Raw genomic sequence first — 15,908 nt, forward strand, 5'->3', positions numbered from 1 at the left:
AATGTAACGATAAATCAATAAAAAAATCTCAGGTTGTCAGGACGTCCTTCTTCCTGGAAGAGCCCCCCCTTCAAACAAACAAACAAAAACACAGCCCACTGCTGCCTGAACTGAAAGCATTGAGCAGAAAATGGGACCAGGGATGGGCAGGGGTGGGGAACAGGGGAGTGCTGATAGGAACAGATGTTAACTTGCTTGCTGGCAACTAGCCTCGTCCTTAGACACAGCAAGGCCTTGCATGTTGAGCTAAGGTGCCTCAGTGCAGCAGGAAGGGGTCATACGGGACATGTGAAATGTCACCCTACCATGTCATTGCTGCATCTAGCTCAGACCAGGAGAAGCCTATCAATGGTCACTGGTCCTGATGGCCATGTGCTGCCTCCAGTATCAGAGGCAGTATGCCCATGTACACCCGTTGCTGGGGAACATGGGTGGGAGGGTGCTGTTGCACTCGTGCCCTGCTTGTGGGTTCCTGGTCGACAGCTGGTTGGCCACTGTGTGAACAGAATGCTGGACTGGATGGACCCTGGGTCTGATCCAGCAGGGCTCTTCTTATGTTCTTAAGCTGGACTAGATGGACCCTTGGTCTGATCCAGCAGGGCTCTTCTTATGTTCTTAAGCTGGACTAGATGGACCCTTGGTCTGATCCAGCAGGGCTCTTCTTATGTTCTTAAGCTGGACTAGATGGACCCTGGGTCTGATCCAGCAGGGCTCTACTTATGTTCCTAAGCTCAGGCTGGGCTTTGCCAACCCAGCGACCCAAGGTCTTTTTAACTGCAACTGCCAGGGATTGAACCTGGGCCTCCTGCATGGCAACCTTGCGCTCTACCCCTCCTTTAAGGCCAGTGGAAAACCTGGCCAGGGACTGGGAGGACCCAGCGGTCTCAGTCTGACACTGTCCTTATTTGCCTCGCTGAGCGTTCTGATCAAATCTGGAGTAGCTGGGAGAAGACAGAAAGGGGGGAGGAGGACATAAGTGCTTCAGACCTAGTGAAGCACAGGTAAACCTACTCGTGTTTAAAAGGCAAAGGCAGGCCAGATAAATGAACTGCTGAGCTTTACACCAAATCCAAAGCCCAGGTGAACTTGCAGCTTGGATCGAGACACGTAAGCCTTCAAGGCTGCCTAGAGCGCGAGAGTCCAGTGACAAAAAACGTGTAAACTGGGATTTAAGAGTGCCGGGGATGAAGCTTTGACGACACCACCAGTGTCAGGAAGCCTTTCTACGTTGGAATGGAAAGCTCTGCGTGGTGCTGGGAATTCTGGGAAGCATTCCAGGGAGTGCTCTCAATTCAGGCAGGGTGCTGGACAGGTCGGTGGGGGCTCACTGTTGCTCCAGGAGGGCAACGCGACTTGAGTGGTCATGGGGAGAACGCTGTCAGGGTCAGCCCTGGTTAGCACTTGGATGGGAGACTGCCTGGGAATCAGGCTTCCTGCACTGAGCAGGGGGGTGGACTCAATGGTCTTGTAGGCCCCTTCCAACCCTATGATTCTAAGTCTTCAGATTCTATGTTTCCCCAGAACATAGTCTGAAAACTGCTGGACCCGAGGAAACGGATCAGCAGTATGGCAGTCAACAGTCTTTGCATCTTCTATTTCAGGCAGAGTCACTTCAAGATTTGGGGGAATTTGGGGGTGGGAGGCAGCTATAAGTTCTGGTCCTTTTCTGGAGCTGCACCTTAGACTGACCATCTGCAGCTTGCCAGGAGAAGATAATATGTCATTCTCAGATGCCTCAAGCCCAGGACATTACAGGACAGATATCCAACATGGATACTGCCTCCATTCAGCTGGAGAAGGAGTTCTTGAACAGGGATCCTCAATCTTTTTTGGAACATTTTGAGAGAGTGTTGTGGGTGCTCTCACAAAATGGCTGCCAGGGGTGAGGCTTGCCCATTCATAAAATGGCTACTATGGTGGGCATGGCTGGTCACGAAACATGCATTTCTCAGAAGGCAAGCTGGTGAAACTAAAAGAAAAATTCTATCTATCTATCTATCTATCTATCAATCATAACAATCAGGAGGGGCAGGGAGCCAGGTGAGCACCAAGAGAGGTGTCCGTGGGTGCCCATGCGTCACCACATTGGAGACCACCGTTGGGCAGGTCCCTGGCTTTGGCATCTTTTAAGGCTCAACCTGTTGCGCCACAACCTTGATCATCTAGAAACATGCAGTCAGAGAGGGAAGGAGTCCTGGCACAAGGATGCAGCCTCCAGAGCAAAAGAATGTCCAAGGATATAAGGCTACTCCTGCACTGCAGACATACAGTATGGAGGTTAACAGCAGAGGAAACCACTACCTGAAACTACTGGCCTTTCTCTGGGGTTGAAGCCCACCCTAAAGCCTGGAGAACAGATAGCTCTAAAAAGATGGGGGCAGGCAGTCCCTTTTGCAGGAAATGGAACAGCTCTCAACCAAGGGGAACCCTGATCAGGGCAGGCAAGGAACACTAGCCCAAGGATGAAGGCAGACGTTAACATTTAAAGAACAGAAGGGGGCTGTTTGAAAGCATCCTCTCCACGTTAAAATACAAAATGTCAAATTCTGTGTGTCCTGAAGTAAACGCTGAAAAACTGGTTCTGCACATTTTATAGCTGTGCTGGGGGCCTATTAGCTAGTACCCATGCCATCATCAACCCACGTCTCCTTAGAATCCCTGGAGTAGTTTTGCAACCATATTTTTAAATGTCCACATTTTTTTAATGAGGCGAAGGATGAAAGCATGTATGTATAAATGCATATATGTATTCTCTTAAAGGTAGCCTGCCTGAGGAGAGGGGCAAGACTGACAGCTGCTCATTCAGCTGGGTGTACTGTACATCTGAAATGCACGTTGCAAAGCTGGAATTACACCACAGGTGGAGGGGGCTGCTATGATTGCTGTTAAAATATCATGCCTGTCTTCACTCTGAGATGGAAGTGACTTTCTTTGAGGAAGCAAAGAATAGAATTCAGGTCTTTGGTATCTGGAGTTTTATGCACTCCTGTCCCCAGGCTTCCAGGGGCTCCATGTTTTCTCTTTGGCAGGATTTCTCCATCTGCTGCTTGCTAGGTACAATCCACAATCAAGACGGCAAGACCTCTTGGTGCTGATTGGCTGTCATGGCAATTCACTTGTGAGAGATGGGGAATGGAGAAGCGCATGCAGGCAAATGGGCAGCAGAGGAGAATAGAGGGTGAAGAGTTAGTGAGCAATGGAGCGAGTGCATGTTAAAGGTAACCAAAGCACAGAAACAATGGATGGTCAGTACCTCCCCATCCTTAATCTAGATCAGATCTCTGGCTGCTAGCTACATCTTATGAAGAATCCCAGAGAAACAAGTCGGTTTATGGCTTCATCAAGGGAGGCAGCACATTGCATCCTTGTGCTCCTTCCCCAACTTACATATGCTACAGTGCAAAGCCTGAGCCCCCTCCCTGAGCTGGGAGGAGAGAAAAGACCACCAAAATGGTTGGGAGGATCAGGGAAACAAATTCGGTATGTTTTCCATCAAGGCCTGATTTCATCCAGCACAACTCACTAACGACTTGGACGTAGTAATGTGGCCACTATGAGCAGGTCAAATTCTTTTTCAAGGGCTGAAATCTCTTGGGATCTGATCCTGACCAGAGAGAGATCCCTCAAGCCCACCCAGCCCAAGGCATCCAATCATTCCCTTTAGCAACATGCTGTGTAGTAGAACATGTTGATGATCAGCCAGGGGTCAGTAAAGACTCAGGAAAAGGGCAGAGTAGGAAGGATCTGCCCTAACTCATAGACCTAGTTCACACATATCACTAACCCATGATTTATTTATCTAAGGGGTTGTTGAATTCTGGGTTGCCATGATGTGTGGATGAAACTGTGCTAACAAATCATGGTTTGTTAACCATGAACAACCTGAAAAGAGAAGCCATAGTTTGTTTTTGGGTTGGGAACTTTGGGTTGTTTAAAGCATGGATTGTCATTACATGTGAACCCAGAACCATGTGTTGTTTTGCTAGGCTACAGGGGCAGCAGGCAAGAAAAAACCAGCCACTCTGCATACAAATACTGCAGCACCACAAAGGCATTTAGGATACAGGGAGGGAGTAGACGAAGGAGGAGGGAAACAAACAACTCAGTGACTGAAAAAAGAAATCACAGTTTGTTTGATCGTCTGCCATACAAACCTCGGGTAGAGCAACAAACCATGGGTTAAAGAAACCATGGGCTAGTATTATGTGCAAACCAGGTCATATGCTCCTACAAAAGATACAGGTAGGTATGTGTGTGTCGCTTTCGTCACTTTGAAAACGATACTTCTTTACACATTCACTCCACCGCCTCTTGATACATCCTTCAGTCACTGAAAACACACACACACACACACACACACACACACGCACCTCCCTTTTTCCTAGAACAGAACAGAGCCAAAACACTTTGGGTTCTTCTTCTGAGAACATAGTTACCTCCCAGAAGTGGAAGCAACGTCATTTCTCCCCCCTCCCCCTCCCTGAGCAGACGGGGGAGAGCAGCACTGTGGGATATTAGTAGAGAAGACCAAGGTACCTACAATTAGTTGCTGTTGCTCTTTCTTTCCAAATTATTGTTTAAAAGGCTCAGCAGTTCTGAGCAAGTGGCAAGAACTCGATAGAAAGAACTCCCTTCCTGGGTCTGGCTAACTGGCAGTAAAAGGAGTGGGCAGGAGAGCATGCAGAGAATGAATGGAGGTGGGCATGCCACGACAGGCCATCAGCTCCCCGAGGTGGCAGGGGGCAGCATTTGAACACAGAACTCAGGGAGTCGCTGCCCTCTGCCTCTCTTGGCTGGACTAGGCGGCTCTTGATGGTGGACTTGTACTTACCCCATTCCATTCCACGCCCATACTCACTTCCTCGCTACCATCTGTGGCACTCTCGTATTTGACGCTGCCCCCCGGGCTGTCTCGGCTCCTCCTCCTCTCAGAGCCGTCGCCCTCTTTCAGAATCTCTACCACCTTGGTCTGGTTAATGGGGTCAATGCCCTGCAAGGGGACAAAACACCAAGCAAAAGGGGAGGCAAAAGTCAGGGCTTGACCTCGGCAAGGGAAACACAGAGTTCCGAAACACTTTTTGCTGAACAAGTAGACGAATTCTACAAAATTAGAGAGGTGTGACTTCCCTGCTTAAGTCACTCATTCCTGCACTGTGCGGGGGCTGGACTTGATGGCCTAAATGGCCCCTTTCAGCTCTATGATTCTATGATAAAATAAAGAGGTGTGACTTTCCAGCAAAAGTCACACTGGCTGCATTGGGCCACATCACCACCACCACCACCAGAATCTAGAAAGGCATTTTACATTTTTTATGTCAGCCAGTAGTTTAGGCTCCCAGATCTACAGTTCAGGATTGCCTTATACGTCTAATTGATCATAATTCTAACCTCCCAACATGGGAATATTTACACAAAACATTTGCTTTCTTGTACCCAGGGTTCCCATTATACCAGGGGTGTGGAACTTGTGCTCCTCCAGATGCTGTTGGGCTACAACCCCCATCATCCCTGACCACAGGCCATGCCGGTGAGGGCCGATGGGGGTTGGAGTCCAATAACATCTGGGGGCCCACAGGTTCTTCACCCCTGCATTGCACCAACAGTTGTTCCTGGGTTAGTGCGGGCCTTACCTGTCTCCTGGAACGCATGGCACACTCTTCCAAAGTCTCCGCAGCCTCCAGTTTGCCCTGGCGCCTGTACAGAGCACCCAGGTTCCGCAGGGTGGTGTTCACTGTGGGGCTGAGAGACACGAAGGAGAAAGTGCAACACTGAGGCTCAGGGTCCTTGCTTACATTTGCAATACCCTGAACACTGGGCCACGCTTTTATTTATTTAATCCGTTTATATCCCGCCTTTTTTCTCTTGCAAGGAACCCAAGGCGGTTTACATAGTCTTCCTCCTCTCCAATTTCAACTCACAACAACCCTGTGAGGAAGGTTAGGCTGAGAGTCAGTGTCTGGCCCAAAGTCACCCAGTGAGCTTCATGGCCGAGTGGGGACTAGAACTCAGATCTCCTGAGTCCCAGTCCGGCACTCTCAGCACTACACCAACACTGGCTCCCTTATCTACAACTCCCACTTCCTAATACACTCAGACAGCAAAGCTAAACAGTTCCTACCATACACAGAGACCCTCCACTTATACAACACATTTCAGAGGAGTTACTTGTCTTTGCTGTGAGACCATGGCTCGCTAGCTGGGTACGTGCATAGTAGCAGTAGTAGTATGAGGAGCAGAAACAGCCATCTCCTTTTGCTCCCCTTAACTCCCTTGCCTATGGCATGCCCTTAAAGGACCAGCTCTATCATTTGGGAGAAGGAGGTGGCTACCCCAGGCTACGGATGCTGGGAGGCTGTGGCACTGGCTGCCCCAAACAGTAAATGCGGGGGGGGGGCATGTTGTGGCGCTAGCTGCCCCCTGCAGTTCCCCTGAGGGCCCCCAGCTGTTCCTAACCTCCTGAGCCGGTGATGGCAATTCTTGCCTGCTTCCGGCCTAGGCATCTTCTCCCAACTTGACACAGACAGTGCCACTGGGAAAGGCCCCAATGGAGTAGGCAGAGAGGTAGCTAGCCCAGGCCAGGTGCTCCCACAAGACTCGTATGTGCGCATGCATTGCTCTGCTCATGCGATGCTGCAATGCAACAGTGGCAGCAGCATATGAGTAGGCAGAGAGCAGGCAGAGCTGTGTGCCAGGTCCACCCTGTACCCCCTAAGCTACCCTGCAGCCCCCAAGGGCAGTAGAGCAGCCTCTCCCGATCTGGGGTGGTTCAGATGTGTTGGACCAGAACTCCGACACACCTGGAGCACACTAGGTTGGGGAAAGTTACGGTAGAGGATGTTGTCCCATTGCCAGTCTAATCAGCTTCTGCTCTCTCCCCACCTCTTCTGCTTCATTTCACTCCCTTGTCCCTTTTTGTCCCTGCCCTTGCACTTCTTGCTGGCTTCTGGAGAAGTTTATTCTGTCAGCAAAAACTAGAGCCACGGAAAGAACCATATAAAAGCGGGTTGGGGACCCCTGACAGATACCACAGCTTACCTGCTGACCTTGCAGGCCTTATACCAGCCACCATACTCTGCATATGGGGTATTCTCTCTGTGCTTGCTCTGGAAGGGACGGGGGGGGGGGGGAGAGAAGACAAAGTGAGATTAGAATAGCAAAAGCACCAGCACAGAAAAGGTCCATAGCTAGGGTATCCATCTCCGCTTGCATGCCTAGTAAAGATAAACAGGTTATAAAACTCCTCACTCTCAGTCATCTTGTAGCCATCCAGGATCCTACATTGGTGTATTTTGAGACTATATACATATACATCATTCTATATACAACTAGAAATATCATTAGGTTTCATTGTATAATTTGACCATCTCTTCTTTTCTTTTTTTTAAAGGATGGCTGCCCCAGTGTCTGTGCACAAAGACATATCATGAGAACTTTAGCTAAGCCACAGATATGAGAGCCAGCAGAGTAACTTCTGGGATTGTAGAGTTTGCTGGATTGTGGTGAACCAGGATACAGAGATAAGTGTGTATGAATGTGGACAAAGGGGTAACCAGCAAAATGCAGCATAAGGAGAAATCTTACAAGAGAGTCATACAAGGCAACTCCTTTAACCACTGGTGGAAATCCTCATTAGATAGAAAAGTAGGTTCCTCACAGCACTTCTTAACACACATAAGAAGAGCCCTGCTGGATCAGACAAAAGGCCTATCTAGTGCAGCATTCTGTTCACACAGTGGCCAACCAGATGCCTGTGCAAAGGCCATAAGCAGGACAGAACGGAGCAGCATCCTCCCGCTCATGTTCCCCAGCAACTGATATACAGAAGCATACTGCCTCTAATACTGGAATACACAGCCATCAGTAGCAACTCATAGCTTTATCCTCCATGAATTTGCCCAATCCCTTTCTAAATCCCCATCCAAATTAGCAGCCATCACTACATCTTGTGGTAGCGAATTCCAGAGTTTAACTCTGTGCAGTGTGATGAGGTGCTTTCTTTGTCCATCATTCAACTTCATGGGATGACCCCAGGTTCTAGTATTATGAGAGAAGGAGACCCTCTCTCAGAGGGAGACCTTATCCCATAATACTAGAACCCGGGGCCATCTTCTGGTAGCACATTCCATAATCTGACTATGTGCTATGGGAAGAAGCCGAATGGTATAGACAAAAGGAAGCATTTCTTCACATAGCCAAACTATGGAATTTGTGTCCCCAAGACGAAGTGATAGCCTACTTTCTCCACACCATGCATAATTTTATATGAACTATATAACACTACATTAAAATGGGGGGTTGGACTTGATGGTCTTGTAGGCCCCTTCCAACCGTACTATTCTATGAAAATGTATAGTTTTAAATGTCTTCCTCCCTCCATTCGCTTTTTTTCTAAGCTAGCTTAGAAGTTTGAGCAGAAACTGAAAGCCACGCTCCAGGACTTTCCCCAGTGTATGACCCCCTCCCTAGAACTACATTCTTGGCTTGCAACAACTTCCCATTGGATCGGTGCCCAATCATCGCCAGTTTTTTGCCCCTTCAGCATTCTCTGGGGCAGTCTGCCAAGGTCAAGGATACCAGTTCAGTCATTAGTTCCCTAGCCTTAGCAGAACTTCCTCATTAAAAACAAATCCCTTCAGAGAAGGAGGTTCTCCACCAGACAGTTCCCAGGCAGGCCTGATATTTAGGGAGTTGCCAGCTGCTAATACTGAAAAATATTTAAGCACTGACTGGGTTGGAGAAGTCAGTTGGGAACATAAGAAGAGCCCTGCTGGATCAGACCAAGGGTCCATCTAGTCCAGCATTCTGTTCACACAGCGGCCAACCAGCTGTTGACTGGGAACCCACAAGCAGGACACAATTGCAACAGCACCCTCCTGCCCATGTTCCCCAGCAACTGGTGTAAATGGGCATACTGCCTCTGGTACTGGAAGTAGCACATAGCCATCAGGACTAGTAGCCATGGATAGCCTTCTCCTCCAGGAATTTGTCTGCTTTTTAAAGCCATCCAAATTGGTGGCCATCACCATATCCTGTGGTAAATTGGTGGCCTCACTACATCCTGTGGTGAGCTGCCTTATACTGAGTCAGACCATTGGTTCATCTAGCTTTGTATTGTTGACACTGGCTGGCAGCAGCACTCCAGGGTTTCAGATAGGGGTCTTTCCCAGCCCTACCTAAAGATGCTGGGGATTGAACCTGGAACCTTCTGCATGAAAAGCACTTTCTCTACCACTGAGCTATGGCCCTTGCCATACTATGTTCTGTATTCCATGTTAATGCATACCAGATTGTCAGCAAAGCAAGGTGACAAGCAAATTCCAGTTTGGGGGAATGCATTAGAAGACCTTGGGGAACAAGGACTTGGTAGTCCTCAGTGGGCCCATCCATAATGTGGACTTCTCATTACTGGGACAAAGAGGGTGTCCAAATTATGAGTCAAAGAGGAGGTTTAATCATGCCATGGTTTCATCTTGGTTTTAAATCCAGTTAAAACTGTAATGGGCATTTCAATTATTGTTGCCATTGAACAATAATGGTCTGGACACTCAGTTTCTGCCTAGCATAAGAAGATACTAAATTCAGCCTCATTTTAGTACACCCTTTGGTGACACTCAGCACAATGACTATATGGTAGCCTGGGGAAGGATGAGTCCATAAGAGCTTAGATGTTGCTCTTACATCAACCTTCCCCAACTTGCTGCCCTCCAGATGCTTTGGACCACAATGCCAAGCAGTCCCGGAGATTGGCCATGCTGGCTGAAGCTGATGGGAGTTAAAATCCAACACATCCCTCAGGGTACTAGGTTGGGGAAGGAAGGCAGCCTTACAGGTTCCCCACAGCTTTGCCCACATAAGGGTGGCTGAGATTTCAGCCACCCTTATCTAGCTCAAGCGCTGCAGCTGTGAAGGCAGATCAGCGACCAGCACAGCTATACACCTCTGTGCGAGATGCAGAGATGGACTTGCAGCCAAGCACAGGCTGCTGGGCATTTCCAGGTCAGAATGGTAAGGGGGGGTTGTCACTTGGGCAGGGGTGGGGAAGAACCATGGTCTTCAACTGAACAAGAGTCTCTGATCCTGTGATCCCAAGTCCCAGCATTTCTCAGGCTTAATTACTGCCTCATGAGCAGCTCCATTATTGCATAAGGCCTTCCTCAGGCAAGAAGACACTGTAAGTTTGGCTGCAACCTTCTCCCCAGAAAGCAGAATTCTCCATCAGCAAGCTCATCTGTACATACTTGGGAGTCAGTCCCACACTGGGATGGGCAACTTGTGGCCCTCCAGATGTTTTGGCTTACAGTTCCCATCAGCCCTAGCCAGCACAGCCAATGGTGATGGACGATGGGAAATATAAACACAAGCATCTGGAGGGCCTCAAGTTGTCAACCACTGCACTACAGCCTAAACCTGGTTTCCCTTTGTATGACAGTCCACCCCTGATCCTCTAAAGCAACGAATGGACTTTGAGCTGAAACTTTTAAGGAGATGGAACAACTAGACACTTCTTCACAATAAGTGCCATCTTCCAATGCCACAGAATTCTGTTCTCCTTCCCAATGGCCACACAATATCATGGAGATCCTAAAGCGTATAAGCAAGAGTACAGCTGTTTCTAACATGGGGTATTCTCATAACAATACAACAGGGATGCTAGACATCACTATCTTATTTATTCCCCAGGCCGTACCAAACGTCCCGCTGCCCAGCATGTACCACAAGCAATGCATGCAAGTCGTCCAAGTCCATTGAGGAAGGTGCCCGAGGCTGATATCCAATGCACTTACTTGAGAGTAAGTCCCACTGTGTTCAATGGTGTCTATTGCAGAGTAAACATGCATGGATTGGGCTGCTACTCTGCTATATAGATAAAATATGACAAAATGTGAAAAAGCAATGCACTAGCAAGATGGGTTTTATGCCTTTTAATAGCATGAGAAAGAAACAAGGAAACAAGGAAAATTAGAGAATGGAAACTGAATGAATAAATACATTACTGAGGATTCCTTATTCCAACAACGACAACATCATCATCATATGATCTCACTCCTCTCCGTTGTGTGGAAAAGTCCTTCCTGTTTTGTCATTCTGGAAGGCTCTAGCTCACTTCTTATTTCAAGAAAAGTTGACGTGACTCAGCAGTTAAAGAACACGTTATTTACGGGGAAGTCCACAGTTCACATCTCAGTTTAGCCATTGGCTTACTGGTTTGTCTAAGGCCGCTCTTACTCTGTCAGCTTGCCCCCCCTTTGCCTCATATGGGGATACTGACCTACCCAGAAGGGTTAGAGACTACTGCAAAGGCATGTGCTACTTTGAGCACTTGGCATTTCTCTAGCATGTTTTCTCTTAAGTATTATTTGACTCCCTACAAACCAAGAGGAATGCTTGTACCAGTTTCTGCGGATTGGGTTACTTGGTGTCTACTTCATGTAGCAAATGAAGACCAATTCCTACTCTTAACAGAGGCAATGAGCTTACTGCTTATATACCCATAATTGCAATGGTGGTAGGTACTGTAATGTGGGAAGTGTAGACATGCACTTGTAAACATGCAAGGCCACATAGTGTGCATGTACCAGAAAGCCCCAATTAGCCACACAGCTCAGATGGGAGTCCATTGTGTGTAAAGTATTCACTTGACTGCATTTACTACTTCATTCATATTTGGGGAGGGACCTTAGTGCAGCGGAGCACATCCTTTCCATGTAGAAGGTCCCAGGTTCAATGCCTGGCACCTCCAGTTAGAAGGATCAACAAGTAAGCGATGGGAAAGACCTTTGCTCAAGACTCTTGAGAGCTGTTGCCCAATAGAACAGGTAATACTGGGATAGACCAACGGTCTGACCTAGTATAAGGCAGCTTCCTATTTACAGGAATATAAATGGCAAACACACTTGCTGCCTAAACAGCGAATTTGGAGCTTAGTGATGAACTTAATCACGTGCTTGCTGAGTTAAGTGGGAGAGGGAAGAGTCTAGGTTTTATGTGCCATCTTCTTCCAGTCACTGCCCAGGGGTACAGCCTTATCAGATGTAGAGTCACTGGGGAACCAGAACAGCAATGTTAGAAGAGGTGGTCCAAGGAAGGAAGACACTGCAGGAAAGAGTCAGGTGGGATCAGGACTCTGGGGTTCCGAGTTCAGGCACAAAAACTGTGTCCCCCCCTCTGATTTGCTTTCAATAGCTCCCCCCACCCCCCTGATTTGCTTCCTGAACCAAGTTCACTTCCAGTTGCTTCCTGGTTGGAACTCAAGGCTGTATGCAAAATTTCATATCTAAAACACGAGTGTTGACAGCACAGTGCCCTGCAGAGGTTTTTTTCCCCTCGAATATAACAAGAAAAAAGGAAAGAGAAAAGCTTGGTAGAAACAAAGCTACCTGGAACTAAAATGACTGGGAGGCAGAAAGGCAATCTAGTGCAAAACCAGAAAAGCTACAAAAACACACAAGGCAGGGAACTTGACCCAAATCAGTGCCCGAAGTGTCAGGAAAAGGATTCTGGCCTAGAGAGGAGGTTGTTTTGCCCCCAAAGGCTGGGGACAAAATCTCTCATTCAAACCAAGTGGTGATCAGCTGGCTTTTTTGCTCAGGATCCAGGTGCAAAACCAACTGAACGTTGCCTACCAATCTTTCCAGGAAAGAACTGACCCAAGTAGCTCTTTATTTCAGCCACTTCCTGACATGACCCCACCATGGGAGTTAGATTTCCTGGCCAATGGTATCCAAGGTGGCAGATAGGAATATACATTCCACGAAGAACAGCAGATTCTCTGAGGGAAAGACTGGTGCACTCAATCTCACTATATGCATGTGCACTCTCTCATGCACACCTTCTCACTCCATCTAAACAACCTATTCCACACAAGGACATTTAGCAAGCCTGGTAGTGATAGGTCAAAGAGTACTAGTTCCCTCTTTATTTTAATTATAATGTGGCCCATGTTTGAGGTCTGGGAAACAGGTTGAGATATGAGAGGCCAGGAAATAGGCATCAGTCATCAGGTCAGGTTTGTAAAAACAGGGGAAGAATTCAGATCACCTCTTCTAGACAGAAGTCCAGCATGGAAGGTGCGCTGGAGTCTTTATGTTCCTGCTTGTGAGTTGCTGTGCTGCGTTCAGCAGCTTAGCCCAGAATGTCTCAGAAGCACATGATGTTTCTGTGCTATTCCCTGTAACATGTAGATTTTCTAGAAGAGCCAGGGGCCACTGCTCAATGCACCAGAGGTTGGAGCCCTTCTCCTAAAAACCTTGGGTTTGCTGTATCTTTAACAGGCCAAGTTTTCCCCACATATCTTGGGTCTCTTCCCAACCTAGGCCAAATATTAGTCCTCCCCTTCTAAAGGTACTCAGGAGAAGGAGGTGGTGGTGGTGGTGGTGCAGAGGACTGCAGCTTCTTCCCATTCCTCTTATCTCAGACTTGGGGCTCATGAAACTACTTTTTCCTGCTTGGCCAAATGGCCTTCCAAATGAGCAAACTTTAAACTTCCTGGTTCTGAAGTGTCTGTGGCCCAGAAACCTGCTGCAATCCCTCCATCTTCCACTCTCCAGTACGTCCTAAGGAGTGCACTATAACAAAGAGAAAACATGCAAGGCACGGGAAGAACAGGACAAACAACTCCAATTCCCACCATAGAAAGCTACTGCACAGACTGATTAGTGCTTCTCCCCGCTCCCCACACCCCTGGGGCAGTTACATGCTCCATTCTCCACAAAATGCTGCTGCACAGATGGGGAATCTGTGACCTTCCAGATGTTGCTGGACTACAACTCCCAACATCCCTGATCATTGGCCATCCTGGCAGGTGCTGATGGGAGCTGGAGCCCAACAACTTTTGGAGAGCCACAGGTTCCCCATCCCTGCTGAAGGGAAAGGAAGGATGCTGCCATTTCTGGGGCTCCATCCGGTACAGGACAGCTGAACAAGTCAACCTCAGGTGTGTGCACCATGTCCTTGATGTCATCATGCAGAGGCACCCGTCAGAATAACGTCCTTGCACTCACCTTGCTCATCTCCTCCCTTTCTTCTGCATGCATCCATATAGGCTTGTGTTCATCTGCAGGGGAAAGACAAAAAAAAGGCTGAGGAACCACACACACAGGTTCTGTTTCCAGAGGAACTCCCCCCCACATGCTACCGTCAGGAAAAGAAAAAGCCGATTAGTTAACTTTCAGGTTTGCTTGCTCATTTTATTTGACGGAGATGCTTTTGTCAGGTAGGCCATGAAGAAAATTAAAGTGTGCCGCTGGAGAAAGAAATTAAGGGACCATGCGCGCGCGTGTGAGTGTGCTGAGTATGTGCAATATGTGGCTTCTTTTCTTTAACAGGATGTGCCGACAAAGCGAACTGGGCTCTTGGTCAGATCCAGGAGCCACAATGATAGTTGCTGCCTTTGTGTACCAACAGCAGGATAGATAAACAATAACCAGAGTGCCCTTCAGAATTACATCTAGGGGAGGGGTGGGTAACTTCTGGGGGTTGGGTTGCCACATTCCCACCCCCCTCTGGAACCCACCAGGAGCTGCACCCCACACCGGCTGCTGAAATTCCATGTGGTAGTGTCAGCAATGGGCAAGGGAGCAGCAAAAACATCCGGAACATGCAGCCTACATGCTGCCCAGCTCTGATTTAAAGGCTCTCAAATGTCAGCCTACGTCCCTTGCCAGGTTCCTTCTAATCCCACTCTTTGCACGTGCTGCCCACTCGCTCTTCACTGTACATACCATCCACAGAGCCAAATTCCTTCACATGGGCACGGGTGAGGATTTCTTTGTAGAGGACTTCAGCATCCTTGTATTTGCCTTGTTTCAGGTAGCAGGAGGCCTGGCACAGAGAACAGGGGCAGCATCTTATAAGCTGCACAGGCAGCACTCCCACCAACAGTCCTCACACAATGCCCCCCCCCAGATATTCAGATGCCCCCACAGTCTTCACTTCACCCAACAGACCCACCAGATTGTTCTTTGTTTTGGCCACATTTGGGTCATCAGGCCCGAGGCGGGATTCGTAGATCTCTAGTGCCCGGCGGTAGTAATATTCTACTTCTTCATACTTGCCCTGATTCTGGCACAGTAAAGCCAAGTTATTTAACTGTTTGGCTACATCTGGGTGATCTTTGCCAAGAACCTGAAAGGGAAGAAAACACAGACAGAAAACCAGTTACAAAAAATTAAAAATGTGGGAATACAATGGAATCCTTTTACTTCTGGGGAAAATGTGCCATGGAGTGTCATTAGAAGGATCAGCTCTGGCACACACAGTTCCCTTTGCATACAATTCGACATCAGCCTCTCCCTGGGCATTGTTCTGCACCCATAGATATTCCCCTTTCCCAATGAAGGCGTGTGTTGTAGAGCTCAGGTGTGCTGAAAGGTGTTGCAGTGCACACCGGTTGATTGTCCGATATCCTGGCCCTTCCTCCTCCAACCTGGAAGGAGAAAAAGAAGTACCTTTTCCCGGATTTCCAGGGCTCGCTTGCATAACGGTTCTGCCTCCTTGTATTTCCCCCTTTTGCCGTAGAGAACAGCCAGATTATTCAGGGTGGCTGCAACCTGCAGAGGAACAGAAGCACACCTACATAAGAGGCGAGGAAGAACCAGCAGGAGCAGAAGGAAAGAAAGAGAGAAGGGGGAGTGGGATTGGACCAGACATATTATGTAACATTCATTTAAATGCTACTACATTACAGCCATCACCGGTATTGCCAACCCAAGACATTGAAGCTGAGCCCAAATGGTCACATGCGTGCGCGCACACCCCCCCCCACACACACATTGTGAGGGCCACCACTTTAAATTTCTGCCTGTATCCAATGCTGCTGCCCCTTCATGGTGCTACTGGAAGCAGGTCATTGGGGCACCAGGGCTTGTTCGCATATTGAAAGATGCCATCACCCTACAAAGCCTTGTTCC

The 15,908-nt window shown here is 48.3% G+C and overlaps 1 protein-coding gene across 3 annotated transcripts in view; it reads right to left on the reverse strand.

The window, feature by feature from the left end:
* Nucleotides 1–15,908, reverse strand: part of KLC4 (kinesin light chain 4) — a 71,822-nt gene that overhangs the window by 19,316 nt on the left and 36,598 nt on the right. For 2 of the 3 annotated variants that reach the window (XM_084829043.1, XM_084829044.1), the window contains exons 7-13: nucleotides 15,447–15,548; nucleotides 14,950–15,123; nucleotides 14,721–14,820; nucleotides 14,001–14,053; nucleotides 7,036–7,103; nucleotides 5,631–5,739; nucleotides 4,859–4,990 (exon numbers count right to left, since the gene is read on the reverse strand). In XM_084829043.1, the coding sequence (XP_084685169.1) occupies nucleotides 4,859–4,990; nucleotides 5,631–5,739; nucleotides 7,036–7,103; nucleotides 14,001–14,053; nucleotides 14,721–14,820; nucleotides 14,950–15,123; nucleotides 15,447–15,548 (738 nt within the window). Of the gene's footprint in view, nucleotides 1–4,831; nucleotides 4,991–5,630; nucleotides 5,740–7,035; nucleotides 7,104–14,000; nucleotides 14,054–14,720; nucleotides 14,821–14,949; nucleotides 15,124–15,446; nucleotides 15,549–15,908 lie in introns of all 3 variants that reach the window. The other variant, XM_084829042.1, reaches the window with a different exon arrangement.

This window comes from Heloderma suspectum, chromosome 1 (genome assembly GCF_057233095.1).
Source record: "Heloderma suspectum isolate Gila_16-S chromosome 1, 16-S_ref, whole genome shotgun sequence".
Classification (NCBI taxonomy): Eukaryota; Metazoa; Chordata; class Lepidosauria; order Squamata; family Helodermatidae; genus Heloderma; species Heloderma suspectum.